Source organism: Argopecten irradians, chromosome 8 (assembly GCF_041381155.1).
Source record: "Argopecten irradians isolate NY chromosome 8, Ai_NY, whole genome shotgun sequence".
Taxonomy (NCBI): domain Eukaryota; kingdom Metazoa; phylum Mollusca; class Bivalvia; order Pectinida; family Pectinidae; genus Argopecten; species Argopecten irradians.
Window position 1 is genome coordinate 16,424,438 of NC_091141.1, and position 24,197 is coordinate 16,448,634.

General features: G+C 35.8%; 1 protein-coding gene across 1 annotated transcript; it reads left to right on the top strand.

The window, feature by feature from the left end:
• Nucleotides 1–24: 24 nt before the first annotated feature.
• LOC138329500 (PHD and RING finger domain-containing protein 1-like) lies at nt 25–24,048 on the top strand. The gene is made up of 15 exons (XM_069276535.1): nt 25–161; nt 2,949–3,268; nt 3,524–3,720; nt 4,861–4,944; nt 8,296–8,423; nt 9,016–9,110; nt 9,656–9,879; nt 10,205–10,456; nt 11,241–11,446; nt 11,781–11,882; nt 13,591–13,739; nt 15,771–16,265; nt 16,490–19,641; nt 20,088–20,216; nt 20,783–24,048. The coding sequence occupies exons 2-15, from the start codon at nt 2,962–2,964 to the stop codon at nt 20,954–20,956; spliced, it is 5,694 nt and encodes a 1,897-aa protein (XP_069132636.1). The 5' UTR covers nt 25–161; nt 2,949–2,961; the 3' UTR covers nt 20,957–24,048.
• Nucleotides 24,049–24,197: the final 149 nt, after the last annotated feature.

A 24,197-nucleotide genomic window follows, 5' to 3' on the forward strand; every position in this document is an offset into this window, starting at 1 on the left:
GTTTTTAATATGTACATTATCGTTGTTGCTATAAACCATGCTAATCAGTTAACAAGGTTTTAGTACATTTATATATCGCGGTAAAAACGTCACTTCCTTTCCTCATACGGGCACTTCTACCAATATGGTGGACATCTTGTGTCATGGCGAAATGTGTTGAGGTGGGTATTTTCATAAAAATAAATTCGATTGCCGAATGAATCGCTATTTAAGACGTATTTACTTGGTCATTGTAGTCACTCGATATTTATTCTATCGGCAAACGTACTCGTTTAAATCTTAACGCACAAGAATCGACATGAACACAAATCAAAGCATCGGCTTTCGCGATCGGCATGAATCGAGACTTGTCTGGACCGACTGCTTAGCTAAAGAGGGATAAGAAGTCCAATGTAAGTCTTCCAAGCTACAATTACGCTACAAGATTGCGTTGTTTGCAAAAAGGACATATTGATGCAATGGATCATGTATAACTGATGAAATAGTCATGAAAACCAAGGAGTTTCACCAAAACAAGTCTCGGAGTCTTGAAACAAGAAATTGGCCTATATCCAGACGTTTGAGGATTTAAACCTTGCCGAAACTAGTAGGCCTAGCTCCCGTCTACCAAAATAAAGATGTGCAATAGATTAGATTATATATCTTACAAAAATGTTCATTGGTTTCTGTAGCTTTACAAATGAATCCAACGAGTTTTTAGTTGGGAAAAATTAAATGTATTAGGCTACAAATAAATAAATTTTACAGGCCTTCTGGTATTATGAATGTGACTATCAGTAATGTACAGTATTTTGGTTATATAGCTGAGGTTCATAAAATAAAATGACGTAAAATATGGAATGACGATAATCTTGTGTTCTTAAAAATATTGAGTTTTCCATCCATCTAATTTTGATTTTAGAGAGAGCTCTAAAATTAAAACAGACAAAAACGTCATAAATTGATAACACAATCAACTATCAGTTTATTGGTGTTGTACACATGATAAATGTATAGCTAAAAATGGTCACAGGAATTCAAATGAAAATTTAAAGACTCAACCAACAAATGAAAGTCAATTATTATTAAGAATGCAGTCAAATTAGTACAAATTAACTGTGCATTTAATTTTGCAGATGTTTGTATGATTATTTGAACATTTAGTAATTGAAAAGATAAGCACCAGGCTGCAGATATGCTGTCTCTTATTAATTTAAAAAGGAATACACACATAATGGTAGTTTTGATTAATTAAAATAAACTAAAGTAGCTAGATGAACTACATTGGAAATGACATTGCTTTTCACAGAGAAGATGAATAAGAAATAATTTATATTCCACGATAATTTCGTTGCCAAAAAAAATAAGAAAAGAAACATTAAAAAAAATGCTGCACATAATTCATTGTATTAAAAAATAAAACAATATAGAATATAATATATTGCAGCTTCATTACAATGGTCTAAGGGACATAACTCTTGTTTACAGTGATATTTCACACTGATTACCACTTGAATGTTCCGCTTTTATGAGTACTTATAATTTAGGACTTACTTCTTGCATACTTCAAACATTCAGACAATACAGATACTTTGAAAACTTACAGGACATTTGGTCTGGTAATATTTTCATTTTTACCTGACCAGATGAAACTTTACCAGACGAGAGGCATCTATTTAAAATTGACATTATTTTTGTTTTGCTTTTGCCAAAGTTTGGTTGATGTGTATATTGTGCATCAAAAGGTTTAATATTTTATAGTGAATGACAGAAATATAAAAGCGAAACAATGATAACAAACAATTAATAATTACAAATTGTATCGGTGTCAAATATCTTTGCTGATTCATGAATAAATTAAGAAGCCATAACGTTAACCTGTCCCCATGCTGATTTCTAGTTAAAGGGAAGCACATTTATATTACTGAAATTAGTCATGCATTTTGTGCAATAGAATGTGTTTTAATTTATGTAACTACATTTGATCATATTTATGTGATATCTATGCTTGTTGTGACACTGAAAATTTATCGGACAATATTTACATTTACTTGTCACTTGTACTATTTAAACTAACCAAGGCATACTGAAGTATATGACGTATAACTGACACCCAAAATGTGACCATTATGATGTCATTATTGTTGACGTGGTGACGTCAACTGATCACTGTCAAAATGTCCTATCTTATAGATTAAAACGTCGTTGATAAATGGTTTTCCTGGTCTAGCTGAAACAAAGTTAATGCTAGCGCACATTATGAAGATTGTCTGAAAAGCTCTGGCATCTATATAGACCATAGATGCCATAGGAAGATAGTTTAATGCTTAAATATGTCAGGAAAATATTTTTTTACCCAGACCGCTTTCAAGTTTACCTGACATGTCAGTCGGTCCGACTATGTTTGGGATTGTCTTAACATTGCTCTATCTTTTACAATTAGTTTGTTACTATTGAATGATTATGCTGATATTTGTTTACATTATTTGTTTGCAGATTTAAAATGGGGAAAAAATAAACAGTGTTCTTAAAGATGTTGATATGATTTTGTATATTTGTATGTAATTGAATAATGATTAAAGAAGTAGCTAGGCAGACCAATATTATTTGTATATGATTAGTTATATAACACGAAGTCTTAGCTGATAGGAAAACAAATTATCGCACCATAAGATTTCTCGGTCTCTAATTACCAAAATACTTGTAGCTTTGTTACTATAATATTAATATCATACATATAGCGCAAGTACCCATGAAAAACTTATCTTGTATATAATGCTGACAATATTTATTTTAACACCCTTCTATTCTATGGGATAATTGATACCTGGTAATTTTTACTTTATAGGTATCATGTTTTTTGTACCAATTTAATTTTAGAAATATTTTAAATAGTTATTTAATTGATTTTGAATGTGCAATGATGTTACTTTGTTGGTTATTTTTAACATCCTGCTTTAATTTTTCAGCTCAGTTTTTGATATGGATCAAGAGACTACCAGCTCTGATCCTACACTGGAAGATCCACAACAGCCAAGCACTATGGACAATGAGCAGTCTGATGACCTACCAGGGGCACCAACAACCGCTGGATCTGATGGGGAACAGGCAGAGGGCACGCCGTCCAGGAAAAGGAAAGCTGCTGCCATTGTAGAAAGTGATGAAGATGAGGACGATGAGGAAGGGAGTGATGAGGAGGATGACGAAAGTGATGAGGAAGAGGATGGAAGTGAAGATGATTGTGAAGGAAATGATGATGAGGATGAGAATGAAGAGGAAGTTGGTGAAGGTATTCTAATAATTTAAAGGTTCAGATATAGGATTACTGACAAATATACAGTGATCCAATTTCTATTGTAAAATAGACTCATAATAGAGTTGGACTCTATACTAAAAGTTTTGTTGAACGTAACCATTTAAAATAAAGAGTAAAATTAAAACAATTCTCTTTGGATAGAGGGTAAAAAAAATCATTTATCAATTATCAGCCTATCATTAAGAGTGAATTTGGTGTTATATGTTTTCAAACCTTGAATAATTTCAGACTGGGAAACTGATGAAGAGGAGGAAGACGATGATGATGAGGAAAGCCAGGAGGCATCTACTCTACTGGAGAGTGAATCCGATGGGGAAGGAGAAAACTGTCCAGTTTGTTTAAATCGGTTCCGTGACCAGGATATAGGAACACCAGAATCCTGTGACCATAATTTCTGTCTTGAGTGTATCCAGGAGTGGTCAAATGTACGTTAACAATGTGATATAGGACCTGTCATTAACGCTGTTTCTATAGAAAATAATATTTACATGAAATATCACAGATTGGTTGGCCTGTTATTTAAAAGATTGTTTGAATTATTTAACACTACAAAAAGTAATTTGCATTGTGTCAGAAAAGATGGCAAACAATTTTGTAAGAAAAAATATTTATTATTGGCTGGGTAAACATATTTCTTACTTTATACATATTACTTGCTATCAACATGATTATTGTTTTGCTTGAAATATTTACTTTAATAGTAGAAGCATGATTACTGTTTTGCTTAAAATATTTACTTTAAAGGGACAATTCAGTCTAAGAGAACATTAAAATTTGTACATATATCGGAAAATAACCAGTTCTAATGGGAATTAGACCAGTCGGGTTTTCTGTGATATGCCAGAAAAGCCCATGGTATTGAAATGCGTGTGAAATGTTGAAACTCGCTCGCTGTCCGCCATTACACATTGTGGTCGAACATCTTGTATGCGGAACCCTGTCCCTTGCTCGTAGGGAAATGCTACTTTTGTCTAGAACTGCTCAAATTGCTCTGACAGTAGTGTTTTTACCTTATAAGGTGAATTTTCTTGCCTAGAAAATCATTGTTATCACCTCCACAGTGGTTATGTAGTTCATTTGTTTAACGTGCGTGACTTTGGCTCGGATATCGGTACAGCGTACATGTTGTACCTGCTTAATCGTATTGATCAACGATTTGTATTTACAACGGTATCAATTAAAATACTAAATAATGATGTGGAATTTGTCAATATTTTATCTTATATGTTTCATAAGAAATGTAGAACAATACATTTATGCCATATTTTGCTTCTTGATTATGTAAAAGAATTAGTCTGAGTGAATTGTCCCTTTAATAGTAGAACCTGATTAAAATCGTAAGCAGCTGTTGAATTGGCTGTTTTAATTTCCACTGACACTATGTCTAGTTTCTTTAGAACATGACCAAATCTTAGAAGGTCCTTTTTGATGTATAAGAAGTCCATACAATTCATAGATTTTTAATGGATTTTAATGTTACCATGATATCTCCATTATTTCGATACTAATCATTGTTCCAATCTTTCCTGATTACTAATCATTGTTCCAATCTTTCCTGATTTCAGAATGTGAACACATGTCCAGTTGATCGTCAAGTATTCCATCTTATCTTTGCTAAACATGCAGGGGAGGACAAGGTTTTCCGTCGGGTAAGAATCAACTTTATGGCTGAATGCACACAGATATTGGACAAAATTTAAATTTCGCTTTGTAGATCAAATGATTTCGCTTAAATCATGTAATTTTCCAGAGCTCGAATTTCAGGCTGTTTTACTTGCAAGTTTTTGCAAGTAGATATACCAGAATAGCAAGTGAAAAGATGTGCACTTGCTTATTTTAGCAAGATGTTTTTATGAGAAACAACTGCAAAAATGGCATATTCATTGTGAAAAACTGTTTTAATGGGAAATATGGGGAGCTAGTTCTTACTCTAATGTTGTTGATATCCATTATGTACCTATACACCTCACATCATCATGCAAAAATAAATGATTTTATATATAACATAACTGTTACTTGAATACGGATATTTGATTAAAAGTAAAAATACATTTTAGCAAGTACAAATTTAAGGCACTTGCTATCTTAGGCAAGTGACAAAAAATTTAAAATTCGAGCCCCGAATTTGCGATAGAAAGTTCATGACTTTTGACAGTTGTTTTCTACTATTTGCTATTATTGTATTCGACCCAATAAGCAACTTCCCATTTTTTAGGCTTCGATTTCACTTACTTAGAAATAAATGCAGACTGAAAATATCAAAACTGAAATGGTTTCCTTACTGATTATTTTTGCAAATGGCTTTATGGCTTACTTTGTAGAATAACATTATGAAATGCTAGTCCAAATTTGTTTCTGCTAAGTGCCTGCTTATTTGCTTCACTTTTTAGCCCACCATCATCAGATGGTGGGCTATTCAAATCGCTTTTTGTCCGTGGTCCGTCCTTCCGTCCGTCCGTTAAAAATTCTTGTTATCGCTATTTCTCAGAAAGTTTTGAAGGGATCTGTCTCACATTTCATATATAGATTCCCCTAGGGCCCTAGTTGTGCATATTGCATTTTGGGACCAATCGGTCAACAAAATGGCCGCCAGGCAGCCATCTTGGATTTTGATACTTAAAGTTTGTTATCGCTATTTCTCAGAAAGTACTGAAGGGATCTGTCTCAAATTTCATATGTAGGTTCTCCTAGGGCCCTAGTTGTGCATATTGCATTTTGGGACCAATCCGTCAACAAGATGGCCGCCAGTCGGCCATCTTGGATTTTGATAGTTAAAGTTTGTTATTGCTATTTCTCAGAAAGTACTGAAGGGATCTTTCTCAAATTTCATATGTAGGTTCCCCTAGGGCTCTAGTTGTGCATATTGCGTTTTGGGACTGTTTGGTCAACAAGATGGCAGCCAGGCAGCCATCTTGGATTTTAATAGTTAAAGATTATCGCTATATCTCACATAGTATTGAAGGGATCTGTCTCAAATTTCATATGTAGGTTCCCCTAGGGCTCTAATTGTGCATATTGTGTTTTGGGACCGACCAGTCAACAAGATGGCCGCCCGGCAGCCATCTTGGATTTTGATAATTAAAGATTGTTATCGCTATATCTCACAAAGTACTGAAGGGATCTTTCTCAAATTTCATATGCAGGTCCCCTAGGGATCTAGTTGTGCATAATGCGTTTTTGGATGGATCGGTCAACAAAATGGCGGTCAGGCAGCCATCTTGTATTTGATAGTTAAAGATTGTTATCGCTATTTCTCACAAAGTACTGAAGGGATCTTTCTCAAATTTCATACAGTAAAACCCCTTTAACTCGAACCCGGATTCCTCGAATACCCCCTATTCGTCGAACTGGTCGTACGGTCCCGACCGTGTCCCTATATAATCTATGTAACAAAACCCCGGATAGCTCGAACAGGTATTCGTCGAATACCCCTTATTCCTCGAACAGAAATATATCACTGTTTGAGCAAATACATAGTATGTACCCATGCATTCGTCGAACAGGTGTTCGGCCCTTGATAATTGTTTACCTGTGTCACACCTGACTGCACCGACCGTCACGGATAATAGCTCACGACCTGTGTTTATACAAGTGTCGTATCAAGTCTTTCGGTAATTAATGGATTAACAGTGTCAGTATTACCTACCTTCACGATCGCCAGTCGTTGTTTGATGCAAACTTTATTTGAATATTTCAGAAAAGGCATTAAATAATCGATGTCTCTCTCGTAATAATCTTCGCTTAAATACGAAAATACGGAAGATGTTGATTCGTGTTAAATAGAAAGTACGCATTGTGAAATGGCAAAAGAATTGGAAGAAATCGCTGACGTCCGACTTCCTGTATAAGTTCAATATTTTTTTTTTAAATTTCTGTGTTCTTTTTCCAAAAGACATAAACGATACCAAAATTTGATAGTGCTAAGTACAAATCACATTGACCCATGTTCGATTTTATCAGTGCGTTCCGTATCTTTCCCCGCATATTGTATTTTCGTAACTTTCTTCGTGAACACGTGTAACCTAACGCTTTTACAAGGTAGACATAGGTATCGTTGTTTGTTCGTAACTATGCTGGTTAATAACTTTATAGTGTGTATTTATTTTGTAAATGTGTTAAATGATTTTTGTTAATTAAATCATCGAAATTGTACACATTGCCTGTTTTAACCAATATGGTACCACGTTTGACGATCGTTTACATTTGATTTACTTTGTCGTCAGTATTTTCAAACCCTCATTTTATGTAATACATATTTTTTTCAACTTGATATTGCTATCAAAAACACTTTCATAAAAAATCCAAAATGCTGAAATTACGGTAATTAAAATGTTATTGCAATGTATTGTTTGTCTTAGGGAGACCGGACATTTTGACTGTCAACGGTCGATCATGACCAACCTCGGATGAGTCGAATACCCTGTATTCCTCAAATTATTGATATGGTCCCCTGCTGTTCGAGTTATAGGGGTTTTGCTGTATGTAGGTTCCCCTTAGGGCTCTAGTTGTGCATAATGCGTTTTTGGATCGATCGGTCAACAAAATGGCCGCCAGGCTGCCATCTTTGATTTTGACAGTTAAAGATTGTTATTGCTATTTCTCAGAAAGTTTTGAATGAATCTGTCTCAAATTTCATATATAGGTTCCCCTAGGGCCCCAGTTGTGCATATTTCGATTTGGGACCGATCGATCAACAAGATGGCCGCCAAGGAGCCATCTTGGATTATGATAGTTGAAGTTTGTTTCTGCTATTTCTCAGAAAGTACTGAAGCGATCTTTCTCAAATTTTATATATAGTATGTTTGCAAAAGTTTGAAAAGCAGAGAAAAGATCCCTCTTTCCATTGTCAGACATAGATCATTCTTTGGTGAGGCCAAGATCCCTCTGAGATCTCTTGTTAAAGTGCCACGGGTGCTTATTGGGTCGAATACGGTATAAAGTGTAAATATTTCCGTGTTACTATGGAGATGTGTGTGTAAAGGTTGTATTGTTGTGTTAAGATTGTGGTGGAGGACAAGAACATGTGTGACATTCCTGAGGAGGAAGATGAGGATCCGACCTACTGTGAAGTGTGTGGACGATGTGACCGTGAAGACAGACTCCTTCTGTGTGATGGATGTGATCAGGGGTAAGCTGAATGCTGACTGAAATAACAAAACTCTAAATTGGGTCTGTCAAGTAGATAGGAATATCACAAATGAAAGATATTAGATAGTCACACTATTAGACAGAAATGGGATTACCGAGTGCTGACTAGTCAAGATTAATATTAGGGTTGAAAGATAATTTTTCTTCCATACTAAAAAGAAAGGGATCATGATACATTTCCAGTGTATTATCACCACAGATGTTTTAGTGTGCATCAAAATTGATGTTATCAACATCTTATGCTGTGGTCGTGTTGCATGACTTTACAATGTCACAAAGTGTGTGTACTGTCTTGTAACTGAGTTTTAAACCACAGAATAACACTTGGAAAATATGTGAGAAACTGATTGACTTTTAATCTTGCAATGTTTGAAAGTTCAAATAAATTGTTTGAAGTTGATATCATGACTGCTGGATGTAAGAAAGAAAACAATATAATAATGGTGTTTGATAACAAGTTACTTGCGGCTTACCAGGGAGGGGGCTTATTTCCGAGAGAGGATTTAAATGAATTACGGTACATTAGAGTACAAAGGAAGAGGAAGTTTTAAGATTATGTTTTATGTCGACAGATTCCACTGTGAGTGTCTTACTCCTCCGTTACAAGAGATCCCTGTAGAAGAATGGTTCTGTCCCGAGTGTGCTGACCTCAATAGACAAGGCTCTGGTAAGTTAGATATCAGTTGTAGCGTCACATGAATACATGTTGTATCTAACATAGAGAAGATTTTAATTGCCAGTAATAGGGTTGAAGTATCCTCAAAAGTCACAAGACAGTCTTAAGCTCAGCCGTATTAATGTTTTACTCTTTGACTTATTCGGAATCACTGAAAACATTTAGCTTTCACAAGCCCAAGGTCAATCTGAAATGTGAATTTTATAGTTCTCATTTCCCAAGGGCCTGTAGTTTTTGGCTGAAATGGTGAAAAATAATGTATAATTAGTTGTTTTTTATAGACAAAACTGCAAAAGCTTCTCAAGTCCCTTTACCAAAATTGTGAATTTTCTTGGTTATGGGATCACAGTGTGACACAGCAGGAAGGATAGTTTCTCAGTACTTCAACCATTTATATATTTATTCCATAATGTAAGAATGATATTTCAAAGAAGTGAATAATAATCAGGTTGAAGATTAAACAACAACAAATTCAAATCAACTATCTTCTGATTTTGCAAGAGAACTTAAATTAGTATTCTTGTTCTTTCTTATAGAGACAGCAGAAACAGTTGATGACTCAGAAGAGGTCAGCTATATTATTCGGGAAAATGCAGCTAGCTCTGCAACCTCTTTCCTACGACCACGCCGCCAGGTACCTCGAACTCGCGTTATGGAGCGAGTACGCAGTCAGATAGCAGAGCTTCGACGAGAACGAGCTCGAAGGTTCGCTAGGATAGAGATTATTGCTGACTCGACAGATGAAGAAGACTTAGTTATGGTATAAAGTGTTCTATTTGCCTGTTCAGTGTTCTATTTTAGGCATATAACATATAGAATATAAACAAATATCATATCATCCAACAAAAATATAACTACACATGCTTACTTTATAAAATCTCATAATCTGAATATAGAGATTTGAGGATAAAATTTCATTTTCTTGAGATCTTTAAGACAAAAGTTAAAATTGTTTATCACCCATATGAAGAATGAAGAATACATTATTATTTGGTGTTAGAAGTGCTCTCTTTACGTTTACTTAAGGTGTTAGAAGTGCTCTCTTTACGTTTACTTAAGAAAGAAGTTGTTTGATCTGTTGATAGGCAGCTGAGGAAATGGAAACAGAGGCAAGCTCTGGAGCTGGACCAAGTAAACCTGCGGCGGCCAAAAAAAGAAAGGCTCCAGCCAAACGTAAGAGTACACCAGCAAAGAAAACAAGAAAGACAACCACAAAGACCAAGAAAAAATCAACGACCAAGAGGAAACGTAAAAGCACAACAAAGAAAGGAAAGGGCAAGAAAGGTGTAAAGAAACGCAGAAAGAAGAAGACAAAGACAACCAAGAAAGCTCGCACAGTATGTTTTTGCTATAGAAGCTATAGACCCAAAATTAGTACAGCTCCTTATCGTGCCCCTTCTCATGTAAGTGATGAACAAAGTTCTAGTTTCTGTTCAGATGTTAACTAATACCTGTTTCAGAGTTTGTGCTGATGCTAATAAGTTATAAGTGGGATATAACCAGAACAAGGACATTACAGGGAAGTTGAATGAAGAATTAGACAGAAGACTTTGTTAATTACACAGGATCTGTCAGAAACAAATAAATCAGTACAAACTCGGTTTAACTGTTTTGTTATGTTGAAGTTCAATAACAAAAACTTCTTTTTTTGTGCATGACCTAAAGATTGTCATTAGCACTGTCCATCAATTAAAGATATTTTCTATTCTGTTGATGAGAAAATTTATAGATAAAGAAGTAAGAATTTACTTTGATATATTTGTCATTATTTCCAACAGTATTATACATGCATTACACATAAATTTTCTTTTATTTAAACTTTTGAATTTATGTTTGGTTTCTCCTTCAAATATTATTTCTATCAAGATGCAACATAACATATACACTAATTGATTATGTCATAATGCAGTCATGCATTGATTTGTGTTTGTACCTCAAGGTATCATATGTCACTGTTATACCCAAAGTTTAAAACCCCCGAAATTAATTTTCAAGAATTATATAGTAGCTTTTAATATTTCTTTCTAACTTTTTGGAGAAGTGAGTGATAGAAATAATGTAGTACCTTATGTGTAATATATTTGTGACTTTGTAACTGTGATATCAATTTTCCTTTTGTAGGCGAAAACTGTTAAGATGGAGATCCCTTCTTCGACAGTAAAAGCGAGAATAGCGAGAAACCTTGGTCTGTCCAGTCCGCCAGTAGGTAGAACCATCCCTCTGCAGAAGGCATCTGGTGAAAAGACAACAGAACTCAAGAAACATGACTCTGGAATAGCACCTCTATCTATCCTCGGACACAAAGATGATCTGTACTCATTTCAAGAGTAAGTGGCTTTGTGTATGTTGAGATTGTTTACTACTACAGCTTGAAAAATGCATGACACTTTCATCCTTTTGTATGCAGTCTATGGTTTTAATGTAAAATCCCTAAGGCACCATAGGAAACTAAATGCATTTGATATTTTGATTGCTATCAAGCTTGTGAAAATACGCTCATTCTACCTTTTAAGATTTTAATGTCCTGTATCCCTGCAACCTATTGTTGTGACAGCTTTCCCTGTCATCTTACGGAATCTGATTTTGAAGTGATATTGGTGTAAAGGTGGTTGATTGAATTAAACATGAGTGGTGATGGGTTTGCTATGCTCTTCGTTACAGTGAAGACGCTCCACAGGCACAGACTTCTGTGGTAGCTCAGGGTAAAACTAGTCGCTACTCCCGCTCCTCTCTCCAGTCCCACAAACCTGTCGGTAAACCAAGGTATGTCTAACCACAGTTGATGCTTGTATATGATTGGTTTCACTAATAACCATTTCATCTACTGTCGTTTCTATCATGTGATGATGATAAATCTAACATGACATGGATGATGAATTGATCTAACATGACATGATATGATGATTGATCTAACATGACATGGATGATGATTGATCTAACATGACATGGATGATGATTGATCTAACGTGACATGGATGATGATTGATCTAACGTGACATGGATGATGATTGATCTAACATGACATGGATGATGATTGATCTAACGTGACATGGATGATGATTGATCTAACATGACATGGATGATGATTGATCTAACATGACATGGATGATGATTGATCTAACATGACATGGATGATGATTGATCTAACATGACATGGATGATGATTGATCTAACATGACATGGATGATGATTGATCTAACGTGACATGGATGATGATTGATCTAACATGACATGGATGATGATTGATCTAACATGACATGGATGATGATTGATCTAACGTGACATGGATGATGATTGATCTAACGTGACATGGATGATGATTGATCTAACGTGACATGGATGATGATTGATCTAACATGACATGGATGATGATGATTGATCTAACATGACATGGATGATGATTGATCTAACATGACATGATTATGATTGATCTAACGTGACATGGATGATGATTGATCTAACATGACATGGATGATGATAATGCATTGATCTAACATGATTTGGAAAACAATTGCAAACTTTTTGGTAAAAATCAAAATTGTTTTGCAGTAGGAAACACAGAAATTAAGGGGTCATCTAAATATTTCTGGCAAATACTGTAAGAATACAGCAATTTGCTTAATGTTTGGTCTTAAATAATGTAAACAAACATTTTTTTGTGGTTATAAATGTCATGACTATCATTTCAAAATAAATTTGTAAAGATTAACATTCTTGGATTTAAAAATTGAAGGAAAATCCCTTTCAGTTTAAATATACATGTGTAAATGGTGTACCGTGGTAGATATATGTGGATATGAACTTTCACAGATTTACTTGGATCGCCAAATTGCAAAAATAATTAAAATGATGAGATGGTTTACAGTACCCTAAGGTAAAAGAAAAGCTGATATTATATTAAATCGGTTGTAAATATATTACATTAAATGACAATATATTAAGTGAAATTTTAGACATCATAAACAATGTCACTTTTGCACTATAATTCAACCATCTACCTCTCTATAGAACTAGATGAACAGCCTTGTTATATATACACAAGTATATGTCAGTATAATTGAAAATAATCCTAGTTGTTTTACCAGGTATATTAAACTTTGTCAATCATCCACAAATGCAATCTGCAGCCTTCAATCAAATTTTTTTCACTTTAAAATGGAGAACTTTTTGTATACGAAAAAAATGAAATTTTAGATAGAAATCTATAGATATAGGAGGTATGCAATTTACTACATATAATAAGTCTCACACACTGTTATTCTCTGTTAGTAAATCATACGACCATTGTGATGTCGCAATAAGGCTAGTAGGCTTTCTTACTCAGGTGCTTGTGCAATAAATATGCACAGGTTTATCACCAAGGACAAGTCTATCTGACTCATACAAGATGATATTGGGGAAAAAAAAACCCAATTTATCTCGTATACTTTTAAGATGGATAAGTGAAATTGTATGTTTTTTGTGTCTGTAGAGCCAGCTCATCCACCTCCTCCACTGCTGCTGCTCTGCCAGTCCCAACGCCTGGTCCATCCACGGGAGGATTTGATCTCCTCGGCTCCATCATGCAGAATCAGACACTTCTGGGGATGGACAGCAAGAATGTGACCATACAGAGAGATGGTAGGTTATCATATAAACACAACGATACTTATATATTTTCTTTCTCCTCATTTCATGTTGTTCTCTGTAGATAATACCATTGATTGCATACTTATGAGTCCGAGCCGTGAGATGATGTGGCGAAGAAAATGAACCAAAACCACTGATTATTACCGTATTTCACCGCAAATAAGACCCCTCCCGCAAATAAGACCCCCACCTATTTTGACACATTTTCAGACTTAGGGGGGATGTCTGCAAATAAGACCCCCCACCTATTTTTCAGTTTACTGGATGATGGATTTGAGCAATGGAGTAATTAAAAATATCACCATAATGACTATGTATCGGAACTTTTTTTTGTTTATTTTATCGGCATAGAAAAATCACGTAGTAAAGAACTGTTTGTGTGCTTGTTATTTTTGTCATTTAATTCAAGTTAATTCACGGGTGATTTAATTTAATTATCAACAACTACGAAATGTGAACAGTGCTTATATTTAATCGGAGGCTATTTTCAACAAAATACGCCGATATTTGTTTCCATGAACACTTCAACACGTTTTAGTGTTCGTACGGCTTGTCATTTTTTACATGCATCGGCAAAGATATTCGTCATTGATGCAGATCGTTTCTGCACTCGTGGATTCTAACTTAATACAATAATTACCTAAAACATCTACTTAAGGCATTTACAGTTTCAAATATGTTTATTTGTGAACGTAACGTACCTGTAGTTCACGATCAGTTGGAGAAACCATGCTTTACTTTTCGGCCGCCATGTTTTGTTTACGCAGTCAGTATAATATGATTAGCCGCAAAATTTCGTATTTTACTCTAGATACAAAAATACTTGCTACGATGTTTTAATGCAGTTAATACTTGGATTAATATCTGAAATATTATCAAAAAACTATCGTCGTATCAATAGCAATACCGATCAAATTCCCAAACACGACCCGGTGTGAAAATGTGAAAGTATGGCTTCAACCCGGCGCCATTTTCCTACACATGTGTGTACGATGTTACAAACAACTGCATCAGTGCATGTCGGCACGTTGAAGTTAAATCACGATCGTTTGCTCATTTGACTGAGACAAATGTACGTACATTCTTCTGTCTATGAACAAATTTGATATGTAAACGTTTGCAGTGAATTTTAAATAGGCCTGAGTCTGAACGGCGATCGTCCTTCCGATTCACGGCGATTGATTCACGTGTTTACGGAGATGTAGTTGTGATCGTAAACAATAACCTAATTTGAATATTTTAAAATAACAATACGATTATTAAAACTTCTAGATTAAAATGTCATTGCTTATGATGCTGTTTCTTCGTTTTGATTCATTGGTGAATGTCCGTGTGACTCTTGCAAAAATGTGCGTTTCCTTTCAGACTTACGTTACAACTGCCCTAATATTGCTTAACAAATTATATTTTAATTTGTCATAACATTTGATTTAATTTTACTCATGCGTCTTCATTATTATTATAAATACTTGAACATCTTGCTATTACCCATCTGTCATACGACTGTTACAACGATGACAGGACATTAAAAAATCCAAGATGGCGACCTCATAGATCGATGTTATCAGGCGGCTTGTCCGTAAATAAGACCCCCCACCACTTTTGACCTTTATTTCTTCTCTGGGAGGGGGGTCTTATTTGCGGTGAAATACGGTACATTTCTTTTTAACATGGTAGGAAAAGACCAAACATTGATATGCCAAGAAGAGGGGCAATCTTAATCATAATAATTGGCTCATCTGCACTTGGCTAGCCTTGTGTTGATCAGTCCAAACTTTTATTTGGATTTATATCTCTATTTATTCAATACTCCCTGTATCTTATTGGACAGACCAATATTCATACAACAATGATATATTGCATTGCATGTTATTTTAGATAGTAGGTTTTGAGCTGGTAAAAATTACGAGAAAAGAGTTGCCATCTTATATGTTCTCTAGCAAAACCTGGTCAAAGATGGACCACTTATTTACTCTAACTATTACTTTATCAATAAGTTTGACATTCTCTTTGTTTTTTCAGGAACACTACTTGCTAAACCAGAGAAAAAGAAAACACCAGCAAAAGAGCCTGCCAAACCTGAATCTACCACGCCAAAGAAGGAGAGTGATGAGGAGTTATGCCAAGATGACGAGGCATACTTCTCCCCAGAGTATGATGAGGAAGAAAAAGTGGCGAAGCTGGTCGAGGAAGATGAAGTGAAAGAGGAAACTGTAATGGTTGCGGTGGAAGAGAATTTAGACACTAGTACGGAAAAGGAGAAAGATTCTGATAACATAGTCAATGCGATTAGTGATAATGAAGCTGCTGATAGTGAGAATGAGATTAATGTGAAAAGTGACAATGATGATGAAAATGAGATTGAGGAAAGTGACAATGAGCATGAAACTGTTAGTAATGAAAGCCAAGCTAATGACAATGAGAAAAGTGATGATGAGAACAAAACTGCTTACAATGAGGCTGATGAAATTGAGGAGAATAATGAAGTGGAAAAAACAGACTCGGACCACAATGAAGGTATGTTTACTAGCAATTGCTTTGGAAATTTAATGAAATCTGTGAAGCTTATTGAAACAATTTAGTTGTGGTAATTGTAATGAAAAGTTTGAATGAAGGAAAAAGAATACTCATTTATGTTGACATGAAAAAAAATGTGCATTTTATTTTTTAACCATTAAGGTTTGAATTTTGTAACTTGTCAGAAATTTGATTAGTAAATAAACGATACTTCTTTATTGCAGGCGAAAACCTGTTGCCAAAGGAGACACATGAGGATGCTGAGATGAATACAGAGGAAACAATTCACTGTGATAAATCAAGATCTTCCAGTCCTTTGGATTCTGTCCGGTACCTTGATAGAGAAGTTAATACATCAGTCAACCCCGACAAAGAGAAGTCACCGTGTCCAGATGAAGAGTCTACAACACAGAAATCTATTGAAGGAGAAGTCGAAGGAGATGCTGAAAATGTATCAGAAGAAGAGGTAGACGAAGAGAATCAAGAGGAAGAGGAGGAGGATGAAGAAGGAGGTGAAGAGCAGGAAGATGAGGAAGCAGAAGAGGAATTAGAAGAGGTTGATGAGGATGGTGATAAAGATGATGAAGATGATGAAGTTCAAGTGATTGAAGAAGATGCAGCAGAAAAAGTGGAGGCTGAAGTAAGTGATAAGAAGGAAGATAAAGATGAAATACAGAACGAAAAAGATAGTATCAACTCAATGGAAGAGGAGAGAAGGAAGCTAACAGAATTGATAGCTCAGGATGAATTAGGAGACGCTTGGGATACTGATGGGGATGATCGTGGGGCGACTTGGTCGGAGGATAATATGGACAATGAAGAGAGTGAAACAAGAAATAAGCCCAAACATTCTGGGAAAAGTCGTAAGAGTAGGAAAGGTGATAGTAGGGTGGTAGTGGAGGAGAATTCTCAGGACTCAGCTTTAATGGAGGAGGCTCTCCTTCCAATATCTGAATTTCCACGTATACCAAAGAAAAAACGGAGAAGTAGATCTTCTAGAAGTGAACCTGATGCTGAAAAGAGTAGTGCAAATAAGAGTAAACAAAGCGAAGAAGAAGAGGAGTCGTTCAAAAGGACTGTTATGAAAGAGGAGGATGTTATCATTGTAAAAGTGGAAACTGCCAAAAGATTACATGAATTTAAGACTGAGAAAAAGGATACAAGAGACATGCCAGAGAGTAGTTCTTCACGACGGGAACGTGGGGATGATAGAAAAGATCGAGATAGAGACTCAAAAAGAAGTCATGATCGTGATAGGGATAGAGAACGTGATCGTGATCGCGATAGAGATGGATCAAGTAGACACAAGCACAGACGTGATAGGTACAGGTCCCGCAGTCGGTCACGTGAGAGACGTGACCGAGACAGGTCAAGGTCAAGGGATAGATCTAGAAGGTCAAGGTCACGAGACAGAAAACGCTATGAAAGGAGTAGATCTCGGTCATGGGAGCGACATCACAAGAAGCGAAGGAGAGATAAAAGCAGAGAGAGGGAAAAGGGATCTCGTCGAAGTAAAAGTCCAGGCAGGAGAACACAGGAAAAAGAAAATAGACTCAGTGGCGATGAAAAACGTCACAAGCGACGAGAGGAAAAGTTTGAAAGGAAAGAGGAAATTTCTCTTTGGACAAAGAAATCTCAATCCAAAAGTGATGAAAACGTTAGAGATAGTGCTATACCTGAGGATATGTTAAAACGGCTCAAAATACCTCCTCTCATGTCGCAGAAAATAACTGTTGTAACAAATAAGAAACCAGACATTAAAGAAACCCAACCAATATCTGTTATAACATCGGAAAAATCTCAAAATATTGAGGTGATAGGTCGTCAACCAACAGACTCTAATGAGTCTCCTACTGAAGTCATAGACACGAACAATGACAATACAAAAGTTCCTGAGAATAAGGAATCTGCTATAAATATCTCCGCTATTCAGATTCCTCCAATCGCATCCAACAACATCACCCTGAACCCACCACCTGTGGAATGTGCTGGTGAGTATGATCCGGCCTTTCCTACAGATGATCCTGAAGAATCTAGTCCGCCACTGCCTCCTTTGGACGCGGAGCCAATGGTGTACAATGTACCACCCCCACAGATGTCCTTCCCTCCTCACATGATTGAGGAGAGTTTCAACTCTCACCAGCGACTCTCTCCACTGCCACCTCACCAACCCCCACCACCCAGCCAGGGTATCCTGGGGGAAGGGGGCACTATCCTTCTGCCGACAAGTGATCCTTCACAACCTCTCCTACAACAGTCACAAAACGTGCCACCCATGCCACTAGGACTGCGTATGTTGCCACAGGGCTATCAACATGGCATGCCACCACAGAGGCCAATGATGCTGAACCCTATGTTAATCAACAGAGCACCATTAAGCAGATTTCCACGGTTCCAGGCTGGCCATCTACCCCAGTTCAGTCTGCAAGTGCCAACAAGTGGAAATATAATGTCACTACAGAATCGGTTTGGTCCTAGGATGGTACCCGGCAGTCTTCCTGGCCAACCCAATCTTGTCAATGGAGGATTTGAACCTATTCCTCCTGAGTCAGGACCGCCACATCAATTCCAACACATGTTACGAGGACCAAGTGATCCCAATTTAAGCCACGATCCTAGAATGCAGGGTCCTCCTGGTGGGCCACCACCACGACATCTATCATTACAGGAATCAAATATTCCCACCATGCTGCCAGACCTTGGTCTGAGGGAGAGGATGCCCTCCGTGTCTATTCCAGGAGGGCCAGGGGACCCTCGCCACAGGGAAGGCCCTCCTCAAAGTCTGCAGGGACTTAGTCAACTGGAACAGATCACACATATTTCTAAACTTATAAATGTACATGCACAATTAGCAATGATGGGAAAGGAAAGTGATTCAGGAGAAAGTGGTGGACAGGACTGTAATGGGGACGATGTATTTAAGGTGCCGCTGCCACCCCTAGGAGGCAGCAAACAGAAACTAGTCTTAGGTGGTGCTATGAACTCTAATGGTAAAGAGGAAGTAGAGACAATGGAAGTAGTAGATATGGATATGTCCTCACCCCTGGATGATGGGAATATAGAACTTCATTTAACACAGGACAAAAATAGTGATAAAGTGTTTGGCAGCTTAGGTAGTGATTCCAGTTCGAAATCCTCCGACAGAAGGAGTAAAAGAGACAAAAGGGGGTCAGATAGTCATTCAGGTAAAGTGCGGTTTAAAGGTGCACGAGATAGTGATGAACGGACTAGTAAGTCTTCGCGTGTGAAAGTGAAAGAGAAAAGACCTAAACCACAAGATGATGATTTGGAGGACCCAATCTTTGATGATATAATGAACGATATGTCAAATGATGAAATGCCTTCTTCTGCCGTGGAATTAACAAATAAAGAAAAGGTAAGTCAGAAATTATTTTGTATTCTGTATTGAAGAAGATTATAGACTGTTTAATGGGGATGCTTCGAAATTCCTTCAAAGCTTGGAAAACAAACTGTTTTTTTTGTGTGTTTTTTTTTTAATTTCAATTACCTGGTATGCTCTGCCTCTGCTTTGTATGAAGTTCAAATACATTGTATTTCTTGTGGTAGTGTTTCATTTTACTTAAGATTTCACTGAAACATTCAAATACATATATACAGGGTTTATTTACTTTTTTTTAAAGTACATGTAGTCAAATGTGATAAGAACTTGCATGACGATATTTAAATGAAATGAATGTTCAGAGCTTCTTTGATCAAGGACAAACAAACACTAGCAAACAATGATTGAGAAGCTGCAATTTTACTTGATGATGTATACATTGTATTTTGATAATGTTGTCAATAACTCCTGTTGTGTTTTAGTACCTGAAGAAACTACACCTCCAGGAGAGGGTTGTTGACGAGGTGAAGGTCGCACTCAAACCCTTCTACAACACCAAGCAGGTCAATAAGGAGCAGTACAAAGAAATTCTCAGAAAAGCTGTCCCGAAGGTATGTTAAATTATACAACACACTTGGTTGTATAATCAGTCTTCATAGTGTATCAATTCATTTTTCTTTTTATGTCTCCTGTTTCTCAAGGGCAACTTTGATTGAAAACAGTAATGTAAATAAAATATAATGCTGTAGCTACCATTTTGTAGTCATACTATGAAGTCAATAAACTGAAACATGTTTTATAGTTCAATTTAGTGCAAGTCACTATTAGGATATGATAGCTTCAGTGACTTGTTGACACAATATTACCTGGTAAGGAGATGAAATCCTGAATGTTTTATCTGGTAATCGTACTAAATTAGTCAAATCAAAGAGACGAGATCATTTGGCTCCATAGATCTGTTAATTCCTAATATGTAAAGGCTGTCTGTAATAGTTTACTAGATACACTAAGTTAGTTTCTTACAAACTTTATGTTTGTTATTTGAATGTTTCTAATTTGCTCACTCAGTGACTCATTATGTTCAATCTCTCAAGGAAATCTGGTTTCTCAAACTTTTTATCTGCCTTTGACTTTATTTAAAAAAATCAAAATTTGGATGATTTGTTATTTGTTTCAGGTTTGTCACAGTAAGAGCGGCGATATCAATCCTGTGAAAATTAAAGTGTTAGTGGAAGCTTACGTATCTAAATACAAACGTGACAATCCATCCAAGTCAAAAGTAAAGCGTTCTAAGGACAGTTCTGTGAAAGCCAACGGAGAAGTGAAAACAAAAACGAAGTCAAGTCGATAGCACAACTCTTATTTGTAGCATCTCAATTTTCTAATTGTTATGAAAAATTAATATCTTATGTTTTGCAATGGAATGAAGACGTTTTTTTATATGTAGATTTTTCCTGGGAATGTGCGAGTTGAGTGTGATTTTATGTATTTTCTACACAGTAGAGTGCGAGTGTGTGAGAGAAGTGTTAACAGGGAAGCATGCAATTATTGTTTTACAGCTGTTGTTATTCTGTCTATTGTTTAATGTGTTCCTCCATCTACCAGTTCCAGTCATTTGAAAACTTATACACCAACCAAATCATCAGCGGAGCCGTTCTTTACAATTATGTTTCCAAGTTTAAATTTACAAATGGTGTTTGGAGGATTTTAAACCAATCATATATTCATATGACCGTTCAAAAATCGTTGTGATCTACATATATGTGAAATCATATCTGAACATTGATGTTAGTTAGTGATAAAAGTAACTGTTACAGAGTATCTCATTGTATTCCTATTTTTAACGGGTATGCATATCATGCCTGTTTAATCCAGAATTGCTTTTCCAAATAAGTATCACTTAGCTACCAGTAATTTACAAAACTCTTTGCAATCTATTATAATTAACACTTTCTTGATAGTGTGATAGTTGTTTTTTGTTCAAAAAGTGAAAATGCATCAACATTTTGTGATTGTGATGTTGAGATCTGTAAGTGGAGCAGTTCTTTGCTGAAAATCTCACTGTTTACTCTAATGCTAATAAATAATATCATATCAAACCTGATCAGTTCAACTCTGCCACCTCTGCACCTGAACACACATTAGAGTCCTTCTATATTCTATGATAATGTGTAGTAAAACATGATGAATTTGCAATTGGAATAACAGTTCTAGTAAAACAGAATAACAGGCAGATGTCTCTGTCTGCACTGCTGGTAGGCATTTGATAATTACTTTCAGAAGTTTATTTAGAACATACTTATAAAACGATTTTTCACTTAAATCATACTTTTCACAGTCAATACATCATAAATGATCTTATCATCTGCATTATTATGACTAAAAAACATAATTATACGGATTACAGGCTATTTGAAGTATGTAATATTTAATGTTTATGTAATAATCATGACTAGAGATTCCACAGTTACCACATATTATTCAGGCTATAATGAGGTTAATTTATACATGGGTTGGACACAACATTGAACTGTATCGATAGGTCAGTAGTGTGCATTGTAATCTATTTATAGGAGAGTGTCAAGATATATAAAGAGTGCGAAATCATGTCATTTTTGTTGTACATCTAAATTTTTAAATCTGATGGTAATTAACACCACTGTACCATGAAATGTGGCAGTGGGTCTGTTTGTTAAGTGTTTGTGGTTGTAAACCAAATGGTTGACTGTCGATGTTTATAACATATTTATGAAATGCGAGCGAGGGACAACTGTACTGTGTACATGTGTGAGATGGGGATAATGTACATATTGTTGATGAAAGGCGATTAGTGTGGTAGTTCATGGATCTCTAGCTTTTTTGGTATTTATCTATTGAATTATGACAGTTTGGAATAGGCTGCCGTTATACTCGGACTGTTGGTGCAAATTGTGACAGGCTTTCGAGTCTGTCCATTAGAAACATAAACATTTTGTTCTACCTTTCGGTGTAGCTTTACAAAACCACAAAGAGCTGGCTTCTCATCTGGACAAGTACCAAGCTGGGTGTTGCTATAGTGCTTATTTTCAAATTCTTATTTCTAATAATTTCCTGCCAAGCCTAACTTTTAAACCATTGAAGATACCTTGTCTAAACTGCATCATCTCAAGACTATGTTTAAAATACTAAATAAGGTTGCTGTGATGTTGGCTTCATGGTCAAAAGTCAAACAACAAGCTGCTATTTTTCCTTCATTATTTATAAAGGATATTATGTGATGTAAAAAAAAATGGCATTAGAGTCCTTAACACAAATGATTTTACAGACTTTTGTTGACGAAATAGAGTCCCACCCAATGTTAAAATATAGATAATGAACTTCTTTGAATACACTATTAAACAATTCCATCCCTACATGTTATTGTGGTTCAAAAAAGATATTGAGTATATTATGTTCATTCATATTTGACTCCTTTTTTTTCATCCACTGTTTGTAGTCTTCATATGGTGATAGACGTACGTACCAGCCAGTTGATGAGAGAGGTTTTCCAGCTGCATTTCTTGATAAATTGTCCGTCCAATCAAGTAGTTCCTTGTCTTTTTTCAATGTATCTGCAAGTTAATTTTGATTAGTATATGCCATTTGCGAGGCAATTTTTCATTCACAATTTGGGCCTGGTATATTTTATAGTTATTGAAGCTAATCTTTTAACTTTGATACACAAGATGGCAGCTATTGAATAGAAATAGCAGCTGTAGGTCATTCAGAAACATAGTTTCCAACTTTGTCATTTTTGGTTGTTTGTCAGTAAAAAACAGTTAATTCTATAAAAATCTACAGATATCTGATAGCTAGGTACAATGTACTTGTATTTGACATTGTGTATAGTAAGTTGTATTAATCAACTGTCTAAAACTCTCAAGTTATATGTAAGCCAAATTAAGCCCATTAAAATTAATTCCATGTCTGTAACTCAGAAATTAATTTTGATGGCTATATATGCATACTATCTAAATGGTCTCAAAATATGTAGCTCAGAACATGTGGCTTCTGCACTGGTGCAGGTAAGTAAAATTTTGTCTAGGAAAAATATTTTTCTCTACCAGTTACTGAAATTGAGGCAGATCACTATAATCAGAAAATTATTTTCCTTTATATATAAACCTGTCAAAAATTATGATCATCCGATTTCTTCCTCAATTACATATAGGTTTCATTGCTGAATTGATGCAAAATGGCTTATATCTTATTTATATGTTAATGATATGTGTGTGTGTGTGTGTGAACATTAGTCATATGCCCCCATTTGTGAAAAGATATACCCGATTCACCATTAGTATGGAAATCTTACCAAGGTTTGTGTGCCTATTGTACAGGGGAAGCACTCCAGCCCAATAGATAACATGTGTTTGCAGATGTGAAAGTTGTTTAAAAGGTAATAAACAATTATTACATGATCAACAATTTGTTGTGATTAGTCATGAAAGTGACCAGTCCTTGGAGATTGTAGTCTGTAACTTTTCTATATTTTCAGGCCATCAGACCCGAAGAGTCTAGATTACCCATCATCACTGTGCTCTGTCCATCGTTGTATGCTGTCTGCTATAGCTAAA